Here is a 27960-nt window from a genome sequence, read left to right as displayed (position 1 = left end):
CCCCCCCTCCCGTTCTCCTCCTCTTCCTCCTCCTCCTTCTTCTTCCCAACTCGCTATGGAGCATCTCCGCGCGGAGAGCCCTGGCGGCGGGAGCATCACCAGCACCACCAGCAGCAGCGGCGGGGGTGGCGGCGGCGGCAAGGAAGGCGACGAGCCCGAATCCCCTCCTGGTCCTCTGCCAAGCCAGGCTCATCAGAAGGCGGCGACGGCAGCGGCGACCACAGCTGCAATAGCAGCAGCGGCGGCGGCGGCGGCCACCGGACCGCCAGCTTCTTCGGTAAAGGAAGCTCCGCCACACCCGGGCAGCAAGGGCAGCGGTTAGGCCGCGGCCGGTTGGACGGGCCAGTCCCGCCTCCCCAGCCCAGCCGAAGCAAAGGCGGCGGGAGCTCGGGTTGCGGGCGCGCTTGTAACCGGAGCATGGTAGGAAGGAGGCGAGGGGAGTCGTGAGAATGGAGCTGTGTGGGTGGGTGGGGGGAACCCGTTGGGCTGAGCGCTAAACCGGCGGGTTCGTGTGGACGAGGAAAGCGAAGGGAGGGTAGGAGCCCATCACCTGGCTTAGTGGCCGAGATTGCCCAAGAGGAGAAGGGCGGGGCTCTGGTGTCTCCACCGCTTGCCGTACACAGCGGGAAGCAGGTGCTGGGCATGCGGGGAAAAGGCGCTCCTGTTTAAAAGTCTGCCTCTTTCCCCGCCTCTCTCTTTTCCCCTTTTTTGTAATTTGCTCCAAAACTTCCCCTCCCCCCCCCTTTTTTTTTTCTTTCCGGGACAGGGACAGACCAGGAAGAAGGCTGAAAACTTTCCGAATTGGATATGCTCCAGATGTGTTTGGGACTAGAGTTTACCAAACCACATTGTGGCTTTGTAAACTGTGATTTATGGTTTAGCAGTGGCGATCTGCTTTTTAAACTTGGCTTAATATGTTTTTTTGCAATTTAGCCGTTATGCGGCTGAAAGGCACCATCTTTATCAGCACACCTCTTGTTGGGAGAGGAATGTGATGAAACATTTAACGTCCCCTCTTCCCAAGGTTTTATGGGATGTTATTCCATTTTTGAGTGCAAATGTTAAGTATTAGATCAGAGAATAAAATCTTGTCATTGCCCTAATCAGGGGTAGGCAACCTTGGCTCTTTTATGACTCGTGGACTTCAACTCCCAGAATTCCTGAGCCAGCAAGGCTGGCTCAGGAATTCTGTGAGTTGAAGTCCACGAGTCATAAAAGAGCCAAGGTTGCCTAGTTATAAGTTAAGTGTTATTAGTTGATACTCTTCTGATTCTTAATAACATAAGCTAACTTTTACGCTAGTTGGTATAAATGTTGCTGTATTTAACTGTGGCTGGATGTACCTTCCTCTAACGATTTTAGGCAGGAAGTGTGTCTTTAGTGTGCATATGGACTCTATGTGGACTCAATCATGGGTAACATAGGATTCTTGTGGGCTGTTCAAATTTCATCTGCCTTCAGATTCCCATTGTTAGAGTCCTAATTTTGAATGTTTTTTTGTGTTGAATGCCAGAGTCAGTATCTTGCTGATTTAATGCCAGCCAGCCAGGTTAATGTACAACCTGCCTAAACTAGGAAAGAGGGCAGACATTTGATTTTAGTTGCTTAAACATACGCGCTGAATGCTTCACTACAAGGGATAAAAAGCAGGGAAGGACTTACTACCATGCAACTCCATATAACTTGGTATAAATGGCCGATTAGAAATATGAAGGCCCTGTAAATCAGGAGAGAAGAAGCTTCATTAGCGTAGGTGAAATTAGTGTCTAGTATAAGCTACTCATTTGCTTTTTAAGATTATTCTCCTCCCCCCCAAAAGATCAAACAAAAGAGCTGCATATATCATATTCTCAGCAATGTAAGACTGTCCTTTGTAAATTCAAAAAGAGGGGGCATTGGTGGCAGACTGTTTAGCATCCATGCTTGTTGGAATGATTTTGCTAGGGTGATTGCCTATATGGAGTTCAGTTTTCCCAGGAAATCTGTGGTTTCTCTTAAGTAGTTGGGAGTGCTGGTCTGACTGAAGGAGTACATGAAACCTGATATTCCAGTTGTGATTAAATGCTTGAGATTAAGTGAATCTCCCACTTTCAGTAGGAGGATTAAGATAACTTTCCCTCTTTAAACAAATTAATGGGAAAAACTAGCCCTTCTTCCAGGTGAACAATAATTTGATACAACTGTTACCATGACATGCACTGCAATACCTTATGTTTTCCTGCACTCTTTGTCTAATGGATAAACTATTCAGATAGGACAGACACTTTTCACTGACTTGTGTGAAAAGGATTGTTATAATAGAGGTATTACTGCAAAGATTAAAATATATGCATTGTAAATTGATATTACTGTCATCACTTACAACCAGCAACATTTGATTCTGCTTTTTAAGAGCCAGTGGTTTGATACCTGGCGGCAGCAAAATGTTTAATAAATATAGAGCAACAGCTGTAATGTTTACTGACATATTTTTTTTCTTAAAAGATCATGGAGGATTGTTTATTGAAAAAAATAGAGATCAGCATTGCAGAAGCAGAGAAGAGGACAGGACGGAATGCTATGAACATGCAGGAAACCTATACTGCTTACCTAGTTGAAACAAGGTAGGTTAAAATCAAAATAAAGCTAACCGTTACATTAGCTTTTTACTATTAGTTTGAAAATTACTTTCAATGTATTTTATGGTTTATGTGGTTTTTCCATTTGGTCTTAATAAGCTCAGGAACAAGGAGAATTGCTTGGATACTGTTTTGTTCCCAATTTTGGAGCCATGTTCTTAAAGAATCATACTTTGTTAAGATAACCTATGCATAAGAAAAGAAAGATAAGTTATACAGTACATAAGAAAAAAGCTGACTTGGTTGTTACTGTTGTGAAATCTCTTAAAAATAAAAGCAGTTCATTGGCTGGGACAGTGTGGCTCATAAATTCTTCAGATCAAGCAGATTGTCCATAGTATGGGTGAACTGGTGGTTCAGTATCTTCCAACAGTATTAGATTAGTGTTTCAGTTGTGGCTCAAACTAAGGTTGCATAACAAATATAATATTTTTATTTATTTTGTTTATGTTTCTAGACTGCCCATCACCCTCAAAGTGGAGCTCTGGGTGATGGACAGTTTGATCAACACATAAAACAGTATATAAAGTTGCTATTAGAATATTAAAATTAAGATTAAAAATTAAAATTACAAAATTATAATATTTCATAGAAATAAAAAATTCCAACATGGCCATTTAACAATGATTAATAAAGGTGGAAAGAGGGCTCTTATGGCACCAGCCAACTCCATGATTGCCCCCCCCCATGCAAGGCTGCAGAGCCAAGTTTTGACCCCTTTACAGAAAGCCAGGAGAATGGCCAGGGGGTGTGTGTGTGATCCCTAAAGTAGGGGCAGCAGCAGAGAAGGCTGTCTTCCTAGACCCTGCCAATCAAAATTCTCTGATTGACGGGATCTGCAGCATAGGGTATCTCAGGGTGGGGGAGGCTTTGGGAGGCTGGAGGCAAGTGGGCTTGTGCCTGCAGTATGGTCTCCCCTGCACCCAAGGTGCCCTTTACTCCCTGTAGTGACCCATGCATTCATTTAACAAATACATCGTGGAGAGTAGGGATGGGAACTCATTAAGTGAAGTGGTTGACTTAACGTCCTCCTGACTTTTGTCTGTATTAGGCAGGCTCCATTACGGTTGCAACTCAATATATGATGATATATTTTTAAGGATTTTTTTAATACCACCTGTATTATTTTTATGAATAACTCAAGGCAGTGAACATATCTAATCCTCCTGCCTCCCATTTTCCCCACAACAACAACTCTTTGAGGTGAGTTGGGCCAAGAAAGAGTGACTGGCTGTTTTTTCAACCTAGATCTCATGGTCTCCCAGGATTCTAGTCTGAGAGCCTTAACCACTAGGCTTAATTAATGAATTAATTAAAAGGTGAACTTTCTTTTTTCTTTTCAATAACTTTTCCCTGGCATTTACGTAATGAGTAAAGAAAATGTAATCAAGCTGTTGATGACATAGGCCAATTCTGCCTATAATGTATGAATTAAATACTACAGGGAGTGCAGAATTAGTAGGCAAATGAGTATTTTGACCACATCATCCTCTTTATGCATGTTGTCTTACTCCAAGCTGTATAGGCTCGAAAGCCTACTACCAATTAAGCATATTAGGTGATGTGCATCTCTGTAATGAGAAGGGGTGTGGTCCAATGACATCAACACCCTGTATCAGGTGTGCATAATTATTAGGCAACTTCCTTTCCTTTGGCAAAATGGGTCAAAAGAAGGACTTGACAGGCTCAGAAAAGTCAAAAATAGTGAGATATCTTGCAGAGGGATGCAGCACTCTTAAAATTGCAAAGCTTCTGAAGCGTGATCATCGAACAATCAAGCGTTTCATTCAAAATAGTCAACAGGGTCGCAAGAAGCGTGTGGAGAAACCAAGGCGCAAAATAACTGCCCATGAACTGAGAAAAGTCAAGCGTGCAGCTGCCAAGATGCCACTTGCCACCAGTTTGGCCATATTTCAGAGCTGCAACATCACTGGAGTGCCCAAAAGCACAAGGTGTGCAATACTCAGAGACATGGCCAAGGTAAGAAAGGCTGAAAGACGACCACCACTGAACAAGACACACAAGCTGAAACGTCAAGACTGGGCCAAGAAATATCTCAAGACTGATTTTTCTAAGGTTTTATGGACTGATGAAATGAGAGTGAGTCTTGATGGGCCAGATGGATGGGCCCGTGGCTGGATTGGTAAAGGGCAGAGAGCTCCAGTCCGACTCAGACGCCAGCAAGGTGGAGGTGGAGTACTGGTTTGGGCTGGTATCATCAAAGATGAGCTTGTGGGGCCTTTTCGGGTTGAGGATGGAGTCAAGCTCAACTCCCAGTCCTACTGCCAGTTTCTGGAAGACACCTTCTTCAAGCAGTGGTACAGGAAGAAGTCTGCATCCTTCAAGAAAAACATGATTTTCATGCAGGACAATGCTCCATCACACGCGTCCAAGTACTCCACAGCGTGGCTGGCAAGAAAGGGTATAAAAGAAGACAATCTAATGACATGGCCTCCTTGTTCACCTGATCTGAACCCCATTGAGAACCTGTGGTCCATCATCAAATGTGAGATTTACAAGGAGGGAAAACAGTACACCTCTCTGAACAGTGTCTGGGAGGCTGTGGTTGCTGCTGCACGCAATGTTGATGGTGAACAGATCAAAACACTGACAGAATCCATGGATGGCAGGCTTTTGAGTGTCCTTGCAAAGAAAGGTGGCTATATTGGTCACTGATTTGTTTTTGTTATGTTTTTGAATGTCAGAAATGTATATTTGTGAATGTTGAGATGTTATATTGGTTTCACTGGTAAAAATAAATACTTGAAATGGGTATATATTTGTTTTTTGTTAAGTTGCCTAATAATTATGCACAGTAATAGTCACCTGCACACACAGATATCCCCCTAAAATAGCTATAACTAAAAACAAACTAAAAACTACTTCCAAAAATATTCAGCTTTGATATTAATGAGTTTTTTGGGTTCATGGAGAACATGGTTGTTGTTCAATAATAAAATTAATCCTCAAAACTACAACTTGCCTAATAATTCTGCACTCCCTGTAGTGTGTGGGGGTGACGGCTGGGGAGATCTACTGTTAGGTGTTTGTGATCACACATGAGAAAAGATGTCGGCTGGGAATGTCTGCCATCTGTTCATGTGCAAGGACCCCTTTAAAAAGGAATATTGGACGATTTGAAACTGACTGGGAACAGCTGTATGTTTTCTAAGACCACTTGTACAATAGGTAATGATACTAAGATTTGCCACCTAATCCATTACAACCTACAAATTTCTTATTTACTGAAGATATTTTTTTGGGGGGGGGGAAATTAGCCATCTCCCATGCATGTTAAGGGATGGAGTGGAAGAGATCTCATTGTGGTTGTATGGTGTTCGTATGCTGCTACACATCACCTTAGGAATATCAAATGAAACAATGTTTTTGGATACTTAAACTTACAATATTTTTCTGTTACCGTTTACAGTTGTTTTGCTGATAGAAGAATGCACTATCATTTTTTCCCCTCAAAACACTGAAAGAATCATCTTAAAGTATTTTATTAGCTTATATTATTTTGCTAACTAATTAGCATCCTTCAATTAAATTAAATTAGCAATTTAAAACTAATTAATGAAGCACATATCAAACATATAGTATACAAAAGTTAAAATATATGGTTAGTGTCTACTTTGTTGGTTTTTCTGACATTCAGGTGAATTTCTCCATCTCCATCTTTTTCTATCTTGAAACTAAACTAGGTATTCTACTGATTTTCACTTGATCTTCTCATGATGTTGTTTAGGTCTGTGGAGTCAATGGGTGAAGGACAATGTTCCCCTCCAGACTCTCTTTGGAGGCGATACAGTGAATTTGAACTGTTGAGAAATTACTTGCTAGTGAACTATCCACAAATCATTGTACCACCTTTACCAGAAAAAAGGGTAAGACTCTTTTCCAGTTTCAGCTCATTATGGTCATTTCTTTTAACACATTATTCATACTTGGACTTATTGAAGTTCATTCCTCTGTGACGACATACCAAAACATTATTTGGGGTTCAGGAGCAATTCTTGGCTTATAATTTTATCACACGTGCAATCTTTACCCTTAAGGCTGCAAATACAACCTTCAATTTATGTAAAAAATGTTTAAAGTTTAAAAAATAGGAGATATGAGTAAGAGTTGAGCTTGTGTAGCTTTAAAAAATACCTAGTGCTTCATTGTAAATTTATGCAAATCGTATTTAATGGCTAACATTATATTTGGAGTGAGAAAATTTAGACTACCACATTTACCTGACAGGAAATGGGTTTTTTCCATGATATAATGGGAAAGGGGCGGTCCATCTTCCAAAATTATTCAGCAGCTTAAGAGAAGCTTTTTATGTGATGAATTGTAAGTCTATTTGTAAAATGTGAACAGTTTTTTTCATACACTTCCTGTGCTGTAACTTCACCACCTCCAACCAACTTTCTTCCTGCTTTCCTTCCAGCAAAGCTGCCTCCTCTTATTAGCAAATTTCCATCCTGCTCTTTTGATGTTTCTTTTTTCTGTTTCTATTAGAAAGACAGAGGAAAAAGTATGCCTAATTGATTACATGCTTTTTTGTGTCAGATGGGAGAAAACAGTTGATATATGGAGATGAGGAATGAAATAATTTTATAGACAAGGTACCTAATATTGCAAGCATTTAATTTGAACCAATAATACTAATTCTTATTTTCCTCCTCTTTTGGAGGCAGTGTGGTTTCTGGCAAGTATATATACCCACTGTCAAGTTTCTGATGTATGGGGCTTTTCAAGTGACTCTGAGGCATTGTTTACCTTAAAAGTCCTTTATTAGCCTAATACACCGGCAAATGCTTGCTCAAGGAAGCTGGAATCTGAAATCTCCACCCCTTGCACAATATATTAAAACACAATTCTCCACCTTTCTAATTTTGTCATTAATCATATTCTCCAATTAATTTAAAGAATCAGTTTCCCTTCCGTTAGAAAACCTGCCAAGGTCTTATCTTCTTTAGTTAGAGATGGCCTTGAAGGTACAATCCTACTCGTCCCCCCTCTCAACCTTAAACTCAATCTCTTAAAGCAATACACAAGTTTAACATATGAAATGGCTACTTCTTCATCTCTTGTCAAGCAATAACATTCACTGTTAGCAGCGTTGACACCCACGTGCGTGTGTGTACAGCCACACATGGGTGCAAATACTCATGTGTATGAATATTCTTTCTCTTATGGGTGATAGACACCTCCAAGATTATTCCAGCTAGTGCTCACATCTATTATCCATAAGTTGATAACGGGATGTTGCTCACTGTTTTCTCTTCTCCTTTTAAAGGATCATCTTAAATTCAAGTTGTTTTCTTGTTAGGTAAATATTGTACAGTACTTTGAAAAACTGTGGATTGCTTTAAAAGGATTATAAATATTCCATACTATTAACCTTCCTCCTTGTTCCATAGGCAGAATTTGTGTGGCATAAGCTCTCAGCAGATAACATGGATCCAGATTTTGTAGAGCGACGGAGGATTGGCTTGGAAAATTTTCTTTTGCGTGTGGCTTCACATCCGATTCTTTGCCAGGAAAAGATGTTTAATGCATTTTTGACCCAAGTATGTTGGTTGGATTTTGTAAAATATACTTATGCACCTTAATTCTAATTAATCAAATATGTATATACATTTGTGGCAGAAAGCTCTGAGGTTTCTTTCTCAAGTAGGACTAAAAATTTACTAAAAACTAGGACAATTGATATTATTCAGATAGATGGAACAGCAGAACCAGTTTGAAAGAGTTTGCTGTGTCTCTTCTCATTCTAATGCTCATGGTTCTCTTTATCCCTGTCTCTTGTCTCTCTCTGATAAAAGGTTAAAAAAAATTAAAAAGTATGTAAAATGCTGGGAGCATTTACAAATTCTTTGAGAGATCTGGTGTAACATGTATCCTAATTTACAGTTTAAATGTTGGAGATGTGGTAGTTTAGAAGCCACCTATTTTCATATGTGGTGGACTTGTAGAAATATAAAAGCTTTTTGGATTAAAATTTGGTGGAACATTCAAAAGATTTTTAAGAGAAAGATAAAGTTTTCTCCGCAATTGTTTTTATTGGGTATTGTTGTAGATTGTGATGTTGAAACTAATTTGATGTTGAATATGATAACAGCAGCACGGTTACTGGTGGGACAATATTGGAAGAAGGATAGTTTGCCTACTAATTAGTGTTGTTTCATAAAAGAATATTAAACAAGTTAACAATGTTAATTTTATGTTAAGAGAAGAAATATCTTAGAGTAGAAAAGTGTGTTCTTCGGCCGCGCGAGTTGTAATGGGGGTTTCCCGATACTCCCATGTAACACCTCTACTCCGCGAGCTGCATTGGCTTCCGGTTGCCCTCCGGGTGAAATTCAAGGTGCTGGTTATTACCTATAAAGCCCTACATGGCCTGGGTCCGGGGTACTTGAGGGAACACCTGCTGCCGGCTTCAAACGCCCTTCGCCCAGTGCGCTCCCACAGGGAGGGTCTGCTCAGGGTTCCGCCGGTAAGAGATTGCCGGCGGGTGACACCCAGGGATAGGGCCTTCTCAGTGGGAGCGCCTGCCCTCTGGAACCAGCTGCCGGTGGAGCTGAGGACTGCCCCCGACCTCCGATCATTCCGCCGGGGCCTGAAGACCTGGCTCTTTGAGCTCTCGGGCCCAGGCTGAGGAGAAAATTATTTTAATTGGGGTTTTTAATAGCACAGGGTTGATTTAATATTTTTTAACTTGGCTTTTAACTTTTGTATGTTTGATTTTTAACTCCCTGTAAACCGCGCTGAGTCCTCAGGGAAAGGGCGGTATATAAATGCAATAAAATAAATAAATAAATAAAATAAAACTGTAATCCTGTAAGCAAATAAACCCCTGTACTATTTATTGTATATACACAATACTACTTTTACAATCTTCCCTCTCCCAGACAGCAGCTATTAACTGATCTTGAAGTGATTTAGTTATATAAAACATTTTGTATCAATTTATAAATTTGAGCATTGTATGGAAAAAATGTAATTTTCTGTCTTCTCAGACAACAGTAGAATTTGACAATTATCCATTTAAATTAACTGGATACAAATATGGCATTTGCTGGTATGGGATGTGATGATGCGACTGATGTAGGCGGATTCTAAAAGGCATATTTTAATCTATAGGCTGATGTGGTTATCATTATTGTTAGGATTGTCAGATTAGTTTTAATTCTATGAGAATGGTTTAACTCTTGTTTATATGGTCTTGGACCAATGCATTATGTCTCACACAAGGAAGGGCAGTGCTATAACAATCAGTGCATCATTAATAAAGCCTTGAAGTAATAATGAATATAATTTCTATTTCTAGGAAACTGGCTGGAAGGAAATGGTAAATGAAACAGGGTTTCAACTGAAGGTAATTACTTTATAATATGCTATAATTATATATCCAAAATGATGTAATCATGTAAACTGACTTACTAATGAAGTTTTGTGCCAGGGTTTTATATTGTGTGCTAAAATTCAGTCAGTTCCATTCAAAATACTTTTTTTTAATTAACTTTCATTTAGAAAATAAATGTTCTATATCCTTCTAATTATCTTCTGAAATATGTGTATATACATGGGTTAAATTGCTACTTAGAAGAGAGCATTTACACAAAAAATGCTAACACTGCATACCTTACCATCTTCATAACCATAAATCACACTTAGAAAGGAGGCATTTGCTATGATTGTGCAAGAAGCAGGGAAAGGAATATACAACTCTGTCCTAAGTGCCAAGCAACACATTAATCGTGCATTTTTAAGAGATGCTTAATGCTATCACAAATATTTTGAAAGATGCCTACCATTATGTTGAAATATTCCAACATTATTGTTCTACTCTGAATTGGAATTTTATATTCCAGCTGCTGTTTCCTGCTTTTGTAGTTTAAAATATCTTTTTTGTTGGAAACCAAAATAGACTTCTAATATAATTGCTTCTTGGAACATCTAAAACGCTGACTTTGAAATTACTTGCTATATAGTGAAAATACATTATATAAATGTTTTATGAAAATACATTATATAAATGTTTTATAATGAGAGAATTAAGGTGCTACATTGTAGTATAGTATGATGACAATTGGAATGTTTGTGCAGCTTACAAGCAACATAATTATTGGTCTGCTTTAGCCCCTCATAATGTTTCATTTAGTGCATGAATCATGTGCCGTTTTTTCCTATCTGCAGGGTATAGGTTCTTTTATCATACATAATTTTATTAAGAATTTTGGTTATATTAGTAAAATAGAATACATACTAAATTTAAAGACAGTATTATAGAAAGGAGTAAACATTGCAAGAAAAAAGTAAAGAAGAAAAATGAAGTGACTAGCAACCTTTATTATAACAAGATTTAGTGATTTCACCCTATCTAAGGTTATAAATAATTTTATCTCACAATTTTTTCCTACTGGATTTACAAAAGATACTGGTTAAAATGTTGAAAAACTTGGGGAAAAGAAGAAATGAAGAGAAATATAATCCTGTGACAATATTTGAACAAACTAAAGATTAAGACCATTAGAAGTAAAAGGAAGAAATATAAAGTTGATTAATTTGATCTGGATTAAAATCTTCTAGCTTCCGTTTATGGGTTTTGTGCTACAAGTTAGTTTTGTAAAATGTTACACTTCTGCAAGAATTACCACAATCACTTTAGGTTATAATTTTGTTTTTGTTTTTAATTTTTGTACATATGTTTCTCCAACAGGCAGATTCTAGGTTAAAAGCTCTTAATGCAACATTCAGAGTGAAAAATCCAGATAAGTAAGTGTGGTGGGGCTTAAAAGCAATTATGCTTATACTTATGTAACAATGGAATCCTGATTAAATTCAACGGAATTTGTTTCTGAATGAAATCATAGAATAGTATTACTGTTTAAAGCAGTGGCCCTCAAACTTTTGCGCGTCAGGGACCAGTTCTGTGGAGAGAGGTTTTTCCACAGACTGGAGGGGGCATGGTTTTGTGTGCTGCCTGCATCCCGCTGATGGGGCTTCACTTGTTTGGGCGGACTGGTTGCTGGCATGTCGCAGACTGGTGCCGATCCATGGACCAGGCGTTAGGGACCCTTGGTTTAAAGGACTGCAATATATTTTAGGAGCTCCCTGTTTTAGTTTAACTTAGCATTCAGTGGATATCATAGCCAGTTAGGTATAAGATTATTACAAAAAAAATAAATCCCTTGTCACCCTTCTATAAAGTTTGTTGCTGAAAGGAGTAATCAAATTGTCCTGTTTTCTGTGAGTCAAAAGAGTGGATATGCTGGGTACTAAAAGATTTTGGACATTATTTTAGAACAGTAAGAACAGTATCATTCAGTTACATATAAGCGAAATGTTGGTCTGCACTCTCCCGGTGCAGTGCAGTGTCCATAGGAGCCACTCATCCATTTGTTTTCACCTGGGTCTTCAAGTGGTTCATATCCAAACTTTCTCCAAACTCCTTAAATTGGCAAAATATTGCTGGCAGAATTTGGCTTCCAATCCCCTTCTATCTTGGTAACCATCTGCTGAGCCTACTCCAAATGATGGGGGTTTTTTTAGTCTCTGATGTCCAGGATAGGATGTAGTATTCCATATGGGGTCTAAGCAAGGAAGAATAGAGGTGGACAATTAGCCCCTTCAATGTGGAACAAGTATCAGCTTGGCAGAACTAGATGAATAGATACTCTAGTTGTTGAACTTTATAAGCGGTGTGGTGGCCTAGTAGTGAAGATGCTTACCTGTCACTTAGAAGACGAAGAGTTCAATCCTAGGTAGTGGCACATGTTTCTCTTCTAGGATGCAAAGAAAAAATATCTGCTGTGCCCCAACTCTACCCTGAATTAAGGAATTACAGGGTCATAAAAAGGGAGTTTTAGTAGCTGAACTTTCCCATTGTAACTATTGTGTACCTGTTTGAAAGTTTAATCATCTGATAGAAGAACACTGATCCACACGTTCCTCCTACCTAAGTGGTCTATAATAAACTCCCATGGTAATATCACTTTTGATTTATCTGTGAAACAATCTCAGAAAGATTTCTGTGTCGTGATTCATGACTTTCTGCTCAAGCGTGTCCCTCCTGATTGAGTAGCATAGTACCTCTTTCCTTTCTCTGGAGTCCATTCATTTGAAGAAGCTGTTGTAGCCTTCCAGGACTATATTCTAACACTTACATTTGCTTGTACTTATTTTGCTGAAGTGCAGATGCACTTTGAAAGCAATCTTAAAACATATTAACTTGCTCAAACTAACTTTCTGTTATATTGATTAGAAAGGACACTGTGTCTGATCAAACTCCATTTCTTATATCACTTTGGAACAGCACTCAACTTTGGAAAAATATATTCAGAATCATTTGATGCTGAAATTGCCTGAGGTACTTGTCTCATTAAAATATAACGAAGCCTGATTTGAAATACCACCCAAAGCATGTAATAAACATTATCCCTTGTTTCTAGAATATATTCTGGAGAGAGAATTATGATTTTCCCCCTCTTCATAGCCACAGGTTTTCTGTGAACATTGATAACTGGACCACTCAAACAAGTACACATCCCTCTTAAGTATGTGCATAGTCTATTTTGTACGAGCAGTTGTGTTGTGTTTCCTAAACTCTTAATTTTCAACAGATTTTTTTTGTTCATTTTCATTGGGGAATAAGATGTATGGGTCAAGATTTACATTATTTTTGTTGTATTTACCCATTTTCCTATATCCTCTAGGGTTGAGTGGAGTTTGTCTCTGAGATGTCAGACTTTTATTCAGAACTTTTGTCTTGGCATGGAGAGAACAAGTTTGTGTTCCCCATTGTTAATAATGTATTCCACCATGTTGTATTTTTAGGAGATTTACAGAACTTAAGCACTATAGTGATGAGCTGCAGTCTGTCATATCGCATCTTCTAAGAGTCAGAGCTGTAAGTGTTTTCATCTTTGGCTTCTGATGAAAATAATGTAAGTCAGCATGTCTTAATGTGCAAAACATGGGATCATTTGTTTCTTTGTATGAAACTGATTAAATCAAATAAGCCCTCGCTCTACATACAAGAAATTATATGGATAATTTGAAATGATAGGGACATATGTAGTGAGGTAATCAATATGAGACATACCTTTCTGGGGCAGCTGTGGAAAAAGTTGTATTTGGACTCTGTGTTTAAGCTCTTCAACTAGCAGTGTATGTGGATGGTTTCATGTTTAGGAACTGGAATTAATTGCGTCTGTGCCTTAAGGCTATTTCTGGGTTTAATGGTAGCACTTGGTATCATGAATCTAAACATTAAAATATACATTTTTAATCTGTTTTCTCTGTATGTTACCTATCATTGACTTCAAGTTAATAATATACATTTTATATATAGAGAGATTAGGCTATGAGATATGGGGTTATGGGTATATTAAAAAAAAAACTGAAGTCATTTTATAAATGTTTTGATGCTTAAGTTAGTGTCCATGATATATTCTGTATATACGGTGAGGGGGAAATTATTTGATCCCCTGCTGATTTTGTACGTTTGCCCACTGACAAAGAAATGATCAGTCTATAATTTTAATGGTAGGTTTATTTTAACAGCGAGACACAGAATAACAACAAAAAATCCAGAAAAAACGCATTTCAAAAAAGTTATAAATTGATTTCCATTTTAATGAGTGAAATAAGTATTTGACCCCTTCGCAAAATATTTATTTATTTATTATTTGGATTTATATACCGCCCCTCTCCCAAGGGACTCGGGGCGGTGTACAGGGCAATTAAACACTATAAACAACACATAATATAAAAAATGAAATTAAACCAATAGCCCTAAACAATAAAACACATTCTAAAATTTAAAATTTTTAAAATTTAAGATCTAAAATCCCAGTCCCTCAGTCCAGGCCGGCAAGTTCAAATAGCCAAGTCTTCAGGTCGCGGCGGAAGGAGCGAAATATGACTTAGTACTTGATGGCAAAACCCTTGTTGGCAATCACAGAGGTCAGATGTTTCTTAGCACAGGGTTGATTTAATATTTTTTAACTTGGCTTTTAACTTTTGTATGTTTGATTTTTAACTCCCTGTAAACCGCGCTGAGTCCTCAGGGAAAGGGCGGTATATAAATGCAATAAAATAAATAAAATAAATAAATAAATACAGTTGTCCACCAGGTTGGCACACATCTCAGGAGGGATTATGTCCTAATCCTTTTTGCAGATCCTCTCCAGGTCATTAAGGTTTCGAGGCTGATGTTTGGCAGCTTGAACCTTCAGCTCCCTCCACAGATTTTCTATGTGATTTAAGATCTGGAGACTGACTAGGCCACTCGAGGACTTTAGTGTGCTTCTTGAGCCACTACTTTGTTGCCTTGGCCATGTGTTTTGGGTCATTGTCATGCTGGAATACCCATCCATGACCCATTTTCAGTGCCCTGGCTGAGGGAAGGAGGTGCTTACCCAGGATTTGATGGTACATGGCCCTGTCCATCATCCCTTTGATGCGGTGAAGTTGTCCTTTCCCTTAAGCAAAAAAACCACCCCCAAAACATAATGTTTCCACTTCCATGTTTGACGATGGGAATTGTGTTCTTAGGGTCATAGGCAGCATTCCTTCTCCTCCAAACACAGCGAGTTGAGTTGATGCCAAAGAGCTTGATTTTGGTCTCATCTGACCACAATACTTTCACCCAGTTCTTCTCTGAATCATTCAGATGTTCATTGGTGAACTTCAGATGTACCTATACATGTGTTTACTTGAGTAGGGGGACCTTGCAGGCACTGCAGGATTTCAGTCCTTCACGGCGTAGTGTGTTACCAATTGTTTTCTTGGTGACTATGGTCCCAGCTGCCTTGAGATCATTGACAAGATCCTTCTGTATAGTTCTGGGCTGATTCCTCACAGTTCTCATGATCATTAAAACTCCACAAGATGAGATCTTGCATGGAGCCTCAGACCGAGGGAGATTGACAATTATTATGTGTTTCTTCCATTTGCGAATCTTCGCACCAATGTTGTCACCTTCTCACCAAGCTGCTTGGTGATAGTCTTGTAGCCCATTCCAGCCTTGTGTAGGTCTAGAATCTTGACCCTGACATCCTTGGACAGCTCTTTGGTCTTGGCCATTGTGGAGAGTTTGGAGTCTGATTGATTGCTTCTGTGGACAGGTGTCTTTTATACAGGTAACAAGCTGAAATTAGGAGCACTCCCTTTAAGACAGGGGTGTCAAACTGCCAGCCCATGGGCTGGACGCATCACAACGAAACCGCGCCCACCCCATTGCCGGCAATGGGGAAAAAGCTTCGATACGTTGCACAATGTCACGAGTTTGACATGTCTGCATTAAGAGATGCTCCTAATCTCAGCTCGTTACCTATATAAAAGACACCTGGGAGCCAGAAATCTTGCTGATTGATAGGGGATCAAATACTTATTTCACTCATTAAAATGGAAATCAATTTATAACTTTTTTGAAATGCGTTTTTTCTGGATTTTTTGTTGTTGTTCTGTGTCTCACTGTTAAAATAAACCTACCATTAAAATTATAGACTGATCATTTCTTTGTCAGTGGCCAAACGTACAAAACCAGCAGGGGATCAAATAATTTGTTCCCTCACTGTATATTCTGATGAACCAAAATGGGAAATGGAGAATGGTGGTGGGTTCAGTGTGCTTGAGTAGTGCTTAAAGGGGAAAAAAGACTAGGATGTCTCCTTCCATTCCTTGTCATTTTATTTATTACTTGTACAAATCCATTTATCCTTGTATAAATTCAAATTATATCTTGTACAAATTAATATTCTTAAATTGTTCTGGGCAGCTTATTCTCTTTGCCCAAATGAAATTATACAGGTGGCAATATAAAAGTTTTAAACAGTATATTTAAACTGTTTAGTGTTTTCTGCTCAACACTAATAAGGAGTCTGATTCCAATAACAATTTGTTCCACAATAAAGAATTCACTTTGGAAAAAGCAAAAATTAGCATCAGTGTATACACAGTCGTTTTTGTTTTCTCCCAATAGTAAGCTAACTCTAAAGAGATAATTTCAAAAATCTTGAATGTTTTTTAAAATGTTTTTCTGCCATGGGAGAAATATGTTTACCTAAATACAGTTTCTACTTTTTTAGAGAGTGGCAGATCGTTTATATGGTGTATATAAAGTCCACGGGAATTACGGGAGAGTGTTCAGGTAAGACATGAGAACACACTTTATTTGTAAAATCATCCCTTTATATTTTGAAGACTGACACCCAACTTTTTAATGTTATGTGAGCATTTGAAATGATTGAAGCAATAAAAAGCCAAAATTTGAAAGCCATAGATAGATGAGCCATTAAGAAGATATGAAATGGTGTTGGAGTAGTTAGGAACAGGTAACAAAATATTATTCCTTGCCACATCCCTAGTGTTTTCTAACTACAGCATGGACCATAATTGTGAATCAGAAATGAGAACGTCAAGTGTTGGAAAAGTTGTACTTTCACAGACTGATGGAATTGGGCCAGTTGGCTTCTGTCTTGCCTGGTTTCCCTAAAGAAGAAGCCTCAGCCTCTTGGTGGTTTTTCGTGGCGTGGCCATGGGCAGAGATCAGATGGCTAGTAAGCGTAGGCCAAAGTCGGTTTCCTGGGTTAGAGATCTCTATATCCTGGGCTGTATACCAAAGATAACCATTTTGTGTAGGCTCCTTTGGCTTAATTGGAACGTGAATAGTCTCCCTCCCTCCCTCTCTCCTCCTCCTCTCTTTATGCCTGCTATTTTCATTTAAAACAAAAATGTAACTTAAATTGGGGTTTGTTTTTCTGCCAGTAGAAATTGCTGAAAAGCAGTATTTGAGACTGTTTGCTGTGCTGGCAGTTTGTTACTGAGAGTATGAAATGCAGTTACTCACGGAAGGGGGAAACAAAGTTGAGAATTTCGTATTTGTCTGCCTATAAAGAGCCTCAGCCCAGCTGCATCTGTGTATTTGAGATTACCTGCTCTTGATCATGTAAAGCAGGGGTGTCAAATTCGCAATTTTACGTGACGTGTTGCGACGTATCGCGACTTTTTTTCCATTGCTGGCAATGGGGTGGGCACGGTTTCGCCATGTTGCATCCAGCCTGTGGGCCGGCAGTTTGACACCCCTGATGTAAAGGGAAAGGAAAGGAGGGGGGAAAAACAAAAAAAAAGAGAGAAAAACTGTCAAGAACAATGGGCACTTATTTTTGAAACAATGACCAGCATTGGTAACATCGTTATTAATGTTTAAACTTCTATTGAGATTTTTACTTACTTTTAGATATTAACCCAGTTCTATATGTTTAATTAAATATTTTTTATTATTCTTGCAAATCCTTTATTTGCTGATATTTTGTTCTTTATCCACTGTATCTTTTCCCACCTTTTTCCTGTTATATAGCTAATCTTTTTTCTAAATGCTTTAATCCATGAATTATTATTTTTTTTTAAAAAAAAAGTTTCACTGCTCTTCTTGCCTCCAGCCACCTTGTAAAGAAGCAAGAAGAATCTGTTAAGTCCACCAATGTTTGTCTTGTTCAAAATCTGTCTGAGTCAGAATAAAGCTACCCGTATTAGATCATTTTAAAACATTTATTAACTTGAATCTATGACAGGCTGTACGTAAAGCTATTTTATTGTATCCTGCATTTTTGCATATGAAGTGATTTGCTCTCTTCTCTGCCAGAAAGCGGGGCTGGGGTGGGTGGGGTGGTGGGGTGGGGTGTGTGTGATGTAGCAGAATGTTATTTCTGGACATAAACTATTTAATATCTAAAAAGAACAAATGGCACCAATATAATTGTGCAGATGTTGTTGGTTTTAGTTGTGTCTTTAGGTGTGTATGGCTTAAATGCCAAGATAGTATGCATAATTCTTCATTGTGATGGCAATTTGACACTCTTTCTGGGTGGTCTCTTACCATCTGGGTAGAGCTCCTAGTAATTTTCTAGGCCAATAATTGTGGCCTTTCAGATGTTACTGATGTATTACTCACAGCATCCTTTACTATTTACTATCCTAGCTTGCAAGCAGCTTTGATCAGTCAAAAATTCCCTGCCTTGTCCTTGTCTAATGAAATGGAGAAGTACCTATTTCATTTTAGAATTTTAAGTTATTAAATTATTCGATGATATATTGCAAATAAACCCAAAGCAAACTTTTTCTGTTTTAGTGATCTCAAAAGGTATTGGGAAATAAATTTTTATTATTTTACTTAGGTGTTGCCAAAACAGGAAGTAGAATCTGCAGTGCTGTTTCTTATTGAACTCTTTTTCTTTTAGTGAATGGAGCGCAATAGAGAGAGAGATGGGGGATGGGCTTCAGAGTGCTGGTCATCACATGGATGTGTAAGTATTGGCTATATTAGAGTTGATGGAAACCAGATGAGCACATTAAGGTGGGGGGGAGGGGAGAGTAGCAGTGTGGGCTGTGCTATATTTCATGGGCTCTTAGGTTGGGGCTGTTTTAAAATATGTTGCATTAAGTAGCCCCAAAAGTCCCTGGTGACTAAAAGGGATTTCTTTTATATTATTATTTTGAAACTATAGAAGAGGCTGGTGCTGTTCCAAGGTTTCCTTTTAAGTTTTCATGCCAGAAAGTTGTAGAATAAAACATAATGTAATGCAGACCTGATGTTTTTCATTTACTTGATAGCAGTAGCTTTGTTCTATTATATAGATGCTATTTAACTACAAATTTGTTTCTTAAATATTCATTTTATTTGATATTTTAATTTGGGGAGATATAGACTACTATGGCCTTAAAAGGATCTTTTTTTCCAGAAAACTGTGAGCGTAACATAGGGTTCACTTGGCAGTTTGCTGCATTTATAGACTATTATTGGCCTATATTGCAAGAGTTTGTTTTTTTTAATGCCCAAGGGCTTGCTTTTCCTGATTGGTCATTGAGGAAGATAATTCCACAGCACTGTTAGGGCTAATTAATTTAATTTTCTTTTAACTTTTGTATGTTGCATTTTATTGCCCTGTACACTGCCCTGAGTCCTTCGGGAGAAGAGCGGTATAGAAATTTAATAAAATAAAAATAAAATAAATACCATTTTTCATTAGGAAATTATGCGGCTTCTGGAATCATCCTACTATTGTTGCATCAAAATAACAATCATGAGGATAGACTTTGTATTATATATTGCTTCAGTCAGCTGGGGTGATCCTAGAAGACAATGAAGAAATTATGAAACAAACCACAACTGGCAACAAATTGAGACACTATTTCTAATTGGCAAGATGCAGTCCTCTTCCTGGCCACACCATAATATATATATATATATATATATATATATATATATATATATATATATATATATATATATATATATATATATATATATGAATAATATTAGAATATATATTTTAATATTTGATCACTATGTATGCCTAGGTGGCATAAATAAATATGAATTTTTTCTTAAATATTTTCCTCTATTACAATAAAACTTTTTTTTAAGCAAGAAATGTTTGCCCACTACAAAATTTATATTTTACTGTAGTAATTATTGGAAAGGTTTTCAGAACTGAGACATTGTATCTTCTGTATCAGTTTTGGTTTTGTCTTTAAAGAAAATATATGCTTTTACTAAGTCATTTTAATTAGGCCTAATGAAAATATTTTTAAATATTCCTGCAAGGTTGATCAAGTTTGGGGAATGCGAGTTGGTTTTCTTTTTTTTCCTGCCAGGTATGCAGCTTCTATTGATGATATACTAGAGGAAGAAGAACACTATGCAGATCAGCTGAAAGAATACCTCTTTTATGCAGAAGCTCTTCGGTACGCATATTAATTAATACATATGCTGTGATTTTTCTGATAAAGCTTGAGTTTTTATACTGAGGCTGACACTGACAGGCTCAAATTATGCTCCTTCTGCTATGTTTTGAACAGATTTGTGCTTTTGGGGGGAGAAAAGGCAATTATTTACAACTGACTGGAATTACTGTAATGGTTTGCAGGTGTTTTGCAAAGTTACTACAGAATTTTTAGAACCTGGGATTTAGTAAATATTTAGCTTTTCTGACAGCTGTGTCGCAAGTGTTTGTCCAAATATCTAAAGTAAGTTGAACTTGTGTGCAGATACCTATGGCAAAGCGGCCTTGAAATCAAGATTATCAGGATATAAGAGGGTCAGGAATTCTTCATCGAATGAACCAGGCAGAGTGGCTATAGGAAAGCAGGGGAAGGAGAATGTAAGGTGTTCAGAAGATAAATTAGGCCAACAGAACATCCAATACTTGTAGATGGAAGGAAGATTGTTGGAAGACCAAGTATGGGCAGGCTGATATGGTCATGTTGAAGACATGGAGGAAGGACCTGCCTTATTCACAGCTTAAAATAAGTGTACAGTTGCAAGAAAAAGTATGTGAACCCTTTGGGATTACATGGAGTTTTGCATGAATTGGCCATAAAATGTGCTCTAAACGTCATGTAAGTCACAACAATAGAAAAACACAGTCTGCTTAAAATAATACTACACAAACATTAGCTATTGTCATGTTTTAATTGAACATAACATGGAAACATTCACAGTGCAGGGTGGAAAAAGTATGTGAACCCCTAGCCTAATGACTAGCTCCAAGAGCTAATTGGAGCCAGGAGTGAGCCAACCTTGACTCCAATCAGTGTGATGATATTGGATGTGTTGCTGACAGCTGTCCTGCCCTTTAAAAACACACACCTGTTTTGGGTTTACTGGTCTCAAGAAGCACTGTCTGATGTGAACCATGCCTCGCAGAAAAGACCTATGATCAAGAATTGTTGACTTGCTTGAAGCTGGAAAGAGAATTGAGGCCTTGAACTATAGTGCTGGAGAAGACTCCTGCGAGTCCCTTGGACTGCAAGGCAATCAAACCAGTCAGTCCTAGATGACATCAACCCTGACTGCTCTTTAGAAGGCCAGATCCTGAAGCTGAAACAAATACTTTGGCCACCTAATGAGAAGGAAGGACTCACTGGAGAAGAGCCTAATGCTGGGAAAGATTGAGGGCAATAGAAGAAGGGGACGACAGAATGAGGTGGCTGGATAGAGTCACTGAAGCAGTACATGTGAGCTTAAATGGACTCCAGAAGGTGGTAGAGGACAGGAAGGCCTGGAGGAACGTCGTCCATGGGGTCGCGATGGGTCGGACACGACTTAGCAACTAACAACAGCAGCAGTCACATTAAAAGTTAAAATGCACCTTCATAGAATATTTCTTTATTGAATCACATAAAATAACAGTATTAAATCCATTAGATATTAACATAAAATGTTTTTCATAAACTACAGTATTTTTAACAAAGTAACAAGAAAGGTGATATTGTTTTAAATGTTTACAAATATCTTCAATATTTGCCAAATTTTGATTTTGTGGACCCCTGAATCACACTTTAAGTGCTAGACTGGGACTAAAAAAATCATTCTTACTGCTTCTGAATGTACATAGATTTGGATTAATGAGTAGAATGTTTCATTTATAATTTTTATTAACTATTTTCAGGACAGTTTGCAGGAAGCATGAACTGCTGCAGTATGAGTTTGAAATGGCTGCTCAGGATCTCCTATCAAAGAAACAGCAGTGTGAAGAATTGGCAACAGGTGTAAGTTTGGCTCTGTCTATCCATCCCTTCATCTACCCACTTTATTTTCTAAAGTCTAAAATTAGAATCATATTCTTAAGAAACATGGCATTAATATATAGCTTGGTCATAAGAGGTTCATGAAGTTCTCTTTCTCTGTGTGTATGTATGTATATGTGTTTTATGAGTCTCCTGTCAGCAAAGCAATTATATGAAGTATATGCATGTTGCACACTTCTATAATGCATTTCAGTGATTAATGCTATTCATCAATAGAAGTCTATTTCTTGACTACTGTAAGAGTGTTTCATATGCTGTTGAATAAGCTGCAGGATTTTTGTAATCTTTCAACAGGGAGGAATCTTTTCAGATATTTTAAGAAAGTATAGAACAGTCTTGTATGTTCAAGAACTTGGAAGACACTCAATGAATTTTGATTAAAAATGTGCTGTATAGTTCATGTGATACAGCTCTTCTTAATAACTTATTATACATGCGTTCAGCTGTACAATAATATGATATATACCATCATGTAATAGGTACCAAGTTTGGTAAACAAGTGCAGAAAGGCAAGGTAGACTTTACATGCTGATGAGAATGGTCTTTTGAATAGGGCAGAAGGGAAGGAAGATATCTGGCTAGAAATTTATCAACATTTTTGATGGTTGAAAAAGACAGAACTAAAAAAAAATTAATTCCACTACTAAGTATTGGCAACAAAAGTAAATTCTATATATGTCATAGTTCAAAATTAAACTGTATATACAGTGTGACATTCTTTATTCTATAATAACACTTTATAATAATAATTACTGTTGCTTTGGAAGAATCTGATGCTGTTCTAAAAGAGATTCAGTGTTTCATTGATTCAGCTTAAAATATTCTATAAACAATTCTGCTGAGCATATTCTGTGCCACCCCTGCCTTTTTCCTTTTCTCTCCCTGGTTTTTGACTTCAGTACTCTTCGCTGCAGCTAGAATATGTCATGGTGAACTGAGCAATCCAAATATTTATTTATTTATTTATTTATTTATTTATTTATTTATTTATTTATTTATTTATTAATGGGATTTATATCCCGCCCTATCTCCCGAGGGACTCAGGGCGGCTAACAACAACAAAACCTAAAGGTCTCTGTACAGTAAATTAAAAAATAAAATTTGAAATAAATTAAAATAAATTAAAGAATAAAGTTAGAATTGTAAATATAATTAAAATCCCTGTCAGTCTAGGTCAGCCAAGTGGAAAAGGAGTGTTTTGAGGCCGCAGCGAAAGGACTGGAGATCTTGGGCCATCCGATGCTCAGGGGGGAGCTGGTTCCATAGGGCTGGCGCTCCCACAGAGAAGGCTCTTCCCCTGGGGGTCGCAAGCCGACATTGTCTAGCCGACGGTACCCTGAGGAGGCCTTCTCTGTGTGAGCGTACTGGGTGATGGGAATTCGTTCCCGGCAGCAGATGGTCCTGCAAGTATCCTGGGCCTAAGCCATGTAGGGCTTTAAAGGTAAGAACCAGCACCTTAAATCTCACCCGGAGGGCAACCGGTAGCCAATGTAGCTCACGCAGGAGGGGTGTAATATGGGAGTATCGGAGTGCTCCCATCACTACCCGTGCAGCTGCACTCTGCACCAGTTGAAGCCTCCAGGTGGTCTTCAAGGGCAGCCCCATGTAGAGAGCATTACAGTAGTCTATACGGGAGGTAACGAGTGCGTGGGTGACTGTACGTAGGGCATCTCAGTCTAGAAAGGGGCGCAACTGGTGTACCAGGCGAATCTGGGCAAATGCCCCCCTAGCCACGACTCCAATATGATCTTCAAAACTGTCGTGAATCCAGGAGGACGCCCAGGTTGCGTGCTCTATCAACGGGAGGTAATATCTCTCCTCCTATAATCAAAGATGGAACCTCTTGAACTAAACGAGATGTCGGTACGTAAAGCCACTCAGTTGGAATAAGGATATGGAACGTAAGGTGCAGCATGTTCTCGATAGATCTGTTTATGGTTTGGAAGATAAACTGACTTGTGCTTTAAATGACGAATACAAAATAGGAACTTAAATGCTTTGTTTTCAATTCAGTAATCTGGACTGGGCAAATCTTGCTTCCTTTTGGACTGGTTATGAAGCTGATCCGGATGTGATATTGTCATCCCATTAATTGGTAGAGTTGATTTGGTGATATGGCTGGCTAGATGGAGGTCCTCTCCCTTTCGCATTGCTCCTTGGGCATCCTTCCTGAAGCTGTACACTCACTGGAAGAGGAAGAGGGAGACTATTGTACTGCAGAAAGAAATTTTATCTGGGATAAAAATAAAGCCTTTTATTTTTAGTAAATATTTTAAACCGACGGCCCATATAAACATTTTCCATGCAAAAATTTGGATGCCTTGCTTTTCTAGAAGGTAGTCAAGTACTTCTTAAAACAGCCTGATTATTATACTTCTTTCAGACGGTAAGAACATTCTCCTTGAAAGGAATGACCAGCAAACTTTTTGGCCAGGAGACACCTGAACAAAGAGAAGTAAAAATAAAGATTCTAGAAGAACAGATACAAGATGGAGAAGAACAGCTTAAAGCAAAGAACTTAGAGAGCCGGTAACCATTGCTTCTGCCACTGCGTATATACCGCAAGTGATTATTTTATGGGTGTCCTTGTATGTGTTCCAGGTGCTCATGAATACCCCATTATTGGCAAAAACAACTCTGTACAAACCATTTTGTACATGCTGTAATGCAAACTATGAAGGTTGAGGCTATTGGACTATTTCCATGGTTAGCAAGTTTTATACCTTGGTTATAGTGAAGTTTTAGTTCTGTAAAACTTGAGGCATGTTGAACAATAAGTCCCTGGAGACGTATTGCTCAATTCTTTGAAATTAGGACATTGCTGGTTAAATGAAACATTTTGTTCTGTCACATTTACTTTTCTTACTGTTGCCCCTTCCCACTTATATAATAATTATGATTAAATCTAAAGTTATATTAGTTCAGTAATATTATTGTATAAATTTATATGTACCTTTTATTAATTTAGTGGATTTGTTTTTTTTAAAAGTTTAAGTGCATTCATTCCAAGTCATAGAAGTACTAAACATTTCTTGGAGAGATTAAGATTTCAAGCAATAATTTGCCAAGAATACTCCTACAAACTAATGAAACAACTCCAGCGATAAGAAAAGCATGTGTTACGATTTTGTTTTGTTTTAAATGTATTTATATAGCTCCAAATGTTCAAGTCAATGTGTTATATTGATTGCAAAACTGAAATGAAATGGAGATGCTAAAATGGAAATAAAATGGCTAAGGAAATGGAGATCTTCAGGTAATGTTGCTGAAATGGATATATAAGAAATTGTAATTAATAGACAAGAAAATAGCAAGCATTTGGAGAATCACTGTCTTGTTCAAATATATGAATAAACTCATGTCATCAGCCTGTTTACCTGGGAATGGTCTTATGCTAAGGTGTTCCTTGCTTGCTCTAATTTATTTCAGAGACTTCATGAAAAGTGCTTGGGCTGATATTGAACGCTTCAAGGAGCAAAAGAACCATGATTTAAAGGAGGCGCTGATCAGCTATGCTGTGATGCAGATCAGTATGTGCAAAAAGGTAAGTCTGTCAGAGAAGGATTTTCAAAAAAGAACCAGAATATGAAATATTAAAATATGAGGTTTTAGCCTAAATTAATGAAAACCTCAAGAGAGCCCTTGTATTTTTTATAGTAGGCTTCTGGCATCTGTTTGTCATTCCTTGAGGATGGAGAACATTCTGTTCATGTTGAGTGCAAGAATGCTTCCATCATGACAGGAAAAAAATTGGTAATTTTAATAGAAATTAATACATTGATATGTTGCTGGAAGTTAATCACTTGTTTACTTGAATGCTTAATTCAAATACGGATATTTCTTTTTCTGTCGTGTTTTGTTATTCCAGGGAATTCAGGTGTGGACAAATGCAAAAGAATGTTTCAGCAAGATGTGACCCAGGAAACACTGTCCTTCTTGGCAAAATGCTGGAGAACCGAAGCACAAATGCATGAATATGGATGCTAAGTTGCCTCGTTCACTATATCATGGAATTTGTGTGTTGATGAAAATAGGGCACAAAGAAACGGTCTCTGTTTCTTGATGGCCACCTTGTGGCTTGTTTTGCATGCAGTAGCAAACTGAACTTTGTAATTCTGTTTTGAGGTAAGGCTATAAGGAATGATCCAGGCTGGCTCCATTGATCACATTAATCAAACTATTCACCGTACCACAAGTCTGTACACTATGTAAATCATTTCCAAATGCTCCTTCTTTAAAAGTTACAGTACAGTAAACTCTGTAACCTACACTGTAAACATGTGCTGATGAAGATTATTTCTTTCTTTGTTTTATAGATATAGTGGTACAAAAGTAAATTTTTCCCCCAAGTAATATTCCACAATATCATATGTCGCACATCTCAGATTCCACCCCATCTCACAAAACTCCCTAAACTTTGTAACTAAAGGTTTTGGATATTCATTTGTTATATATGAGGGATGTTTCTGAGGTCACAATTTAAAGCCAATAGGAATTCCTTATAGATGTTTTCCATTTACCAGCTCAAAACCTCATACAGCTACTATCATTGATCTCAATAAACTTATTTAATATAAACTTTACATTTATTCGGTATCCCTGAGCTTAAAGCATTTGATTCTTGGTTGGTTTTTAATAGGAAAACATCCCCTTTTTGAATATTTGAGAACACCAATATGAAATCAAATAGGCTTTATTTGCAATATGAACACGAATTACTTATACATGTCTTTGCCTTGATTTTGTATAATGTACATTTATCTAGATTTCTTTGAAAAGGAGGCGTATAGGGTGCATTGTCACCTTTACAATGTGTTCAAAAAAATCTTTTTTGCTAGCTTTATATTTCTTATTCCCAGCTGTCAGAAAGTGCTAATGCTCCTTGGCTGCTTTTTTCATAACGATATTTAAGCGATTAATATGGAATGAAACCATACTTAACTGTGAATCTTCATTGAAAAATCATGGTACTCATTTTGTCAAGCATGATTTAATTAGTTTACAGTACACATACTAGAAAGTACTTAATCTGTTTATTTCCTCAAATCAGACCTACTTTACTAAGGCCATTATGAAATAATACTTGCAGATTACCTTTTTGGCTTATCATGCAACCTATGAACTTTTTAAATGATTAATTGTAATTACATATTTATTTCAAAAGAAAATCTAGTATATTAAGGTAAATCAGCACATTGTTCCATTTCAGAGAAGTGTAAAATATAGTTCCCCCAACTGATAAAACTTCTACATTCCAAAAACAATAAGCAGCTACAAACATAGATTTTTATAGTAGACTTTTAGAGTAGTTGTGCCTTAATTTAATATCAGTAGGCACTTGGAGTCAATATTTTCCATGCACTTGATCTTCCTAGTGCCTTCCTTCTCTTACCCTTCTTTCATAAGCTGTGTAAAATAAATGTATTAGTATGTCTTTTGCTAACTGTTAGTATTGAGTTTTGAGAAGGGATCAAAAGGTTTGTGCCAAATATATTTAATAAAACTACCCTTTATTATGTTTTGTTTTCCACATTGATTTGGATTCTCTTTAATTTTTACTTTTTTTTGTTAATATGCTTTATAAAAAGCATATTATTGATTTGTAATTACTCATTTTCTGTTATTTCAAAATCTAGTATTTTTCTTTAGGAAGATTTTCAAGTATTTGTTTCTGTTCAGTGAGGGTTCATATTTCTTCAGATTTCAAGAAGAGGGTTCTGATTGACATTTGCAGTGATTAAAAAATGTT

The 27960-nt window shown here is 37.6% G+C and overlaps 2 protein-coding genes across 4 annotated transcripts in view; one reads left to right on the top strand and one right to left on the bottom strand.

The window, feature by feature from the left end:
- Window positions 1-27960, bottom strand: part of LOC308668250 (uncharacterized protein) — a 281434-nt gene that overhangs the window by 143132 nt on the left and 110342 nt on the right. The gene's annotated exons all lie outside the window — the stretch shown is intronic.
- On the top strand, window positions 45-27960 carry SNX4 (sorting nexin 4). Of its 3 annotated transcripts, none has more exons than XR_014026477.1 (15): window positions 45-277; window positions 2485-2603; window positions 6367-6505; window positions 8033-8182; window positions 9943-9990; window positions 11335-11390; window positions 13452-13524; window positions 16709-16770; window positions 18860-18925; window positions 20277-20366; window positions 22073-22172; window positions 24595-24740; window positions 25641-25755; window positions 25869-25964; window positions 26080-26137. XR_014026477.1 is itself a non-coding variant. In XM_081328003.1 (15 exons), exons 1-15 carry the CDS (start codon window positions 56-58, stop codon window positions 26125-26127), a joined length of 1527 nt encoding a protein of 508 aa, XP_081184129.1. In that variant the 5' UTR covers window positions 45-55; the 3' UTR covers window positions 26128-27960. The 3 variants fall into 3 exon arrangements, 2 of the variants coding, with proteins under 2 accessions (XP_081184129.1, XP_081184130.1); XM_081328003.1 differs by having other exon boundaries at window positions 25872-25964; window positions 26080-27960; XM_081328004.1 differs by lacking the exon at window positions 25869-25964 and having other exon boundaries at window positions 26080-27960.

The sequence above is a fragment of the Vipera berus genome, assembly GCF_964194415.1.
Source record: "Vipera berus genome assembly, chromosome: 1".
NCBI lineage: Eukaryota > Metazoa > Chordata > Lepidosauria > Squamata > Viperidae > Vipera > Vipera berus.
The sequence above is the reverse complement of the archived record's forward strand: the minus strand, read 5'-3'. Positions and strand labels throughout refer to the sequence as shown.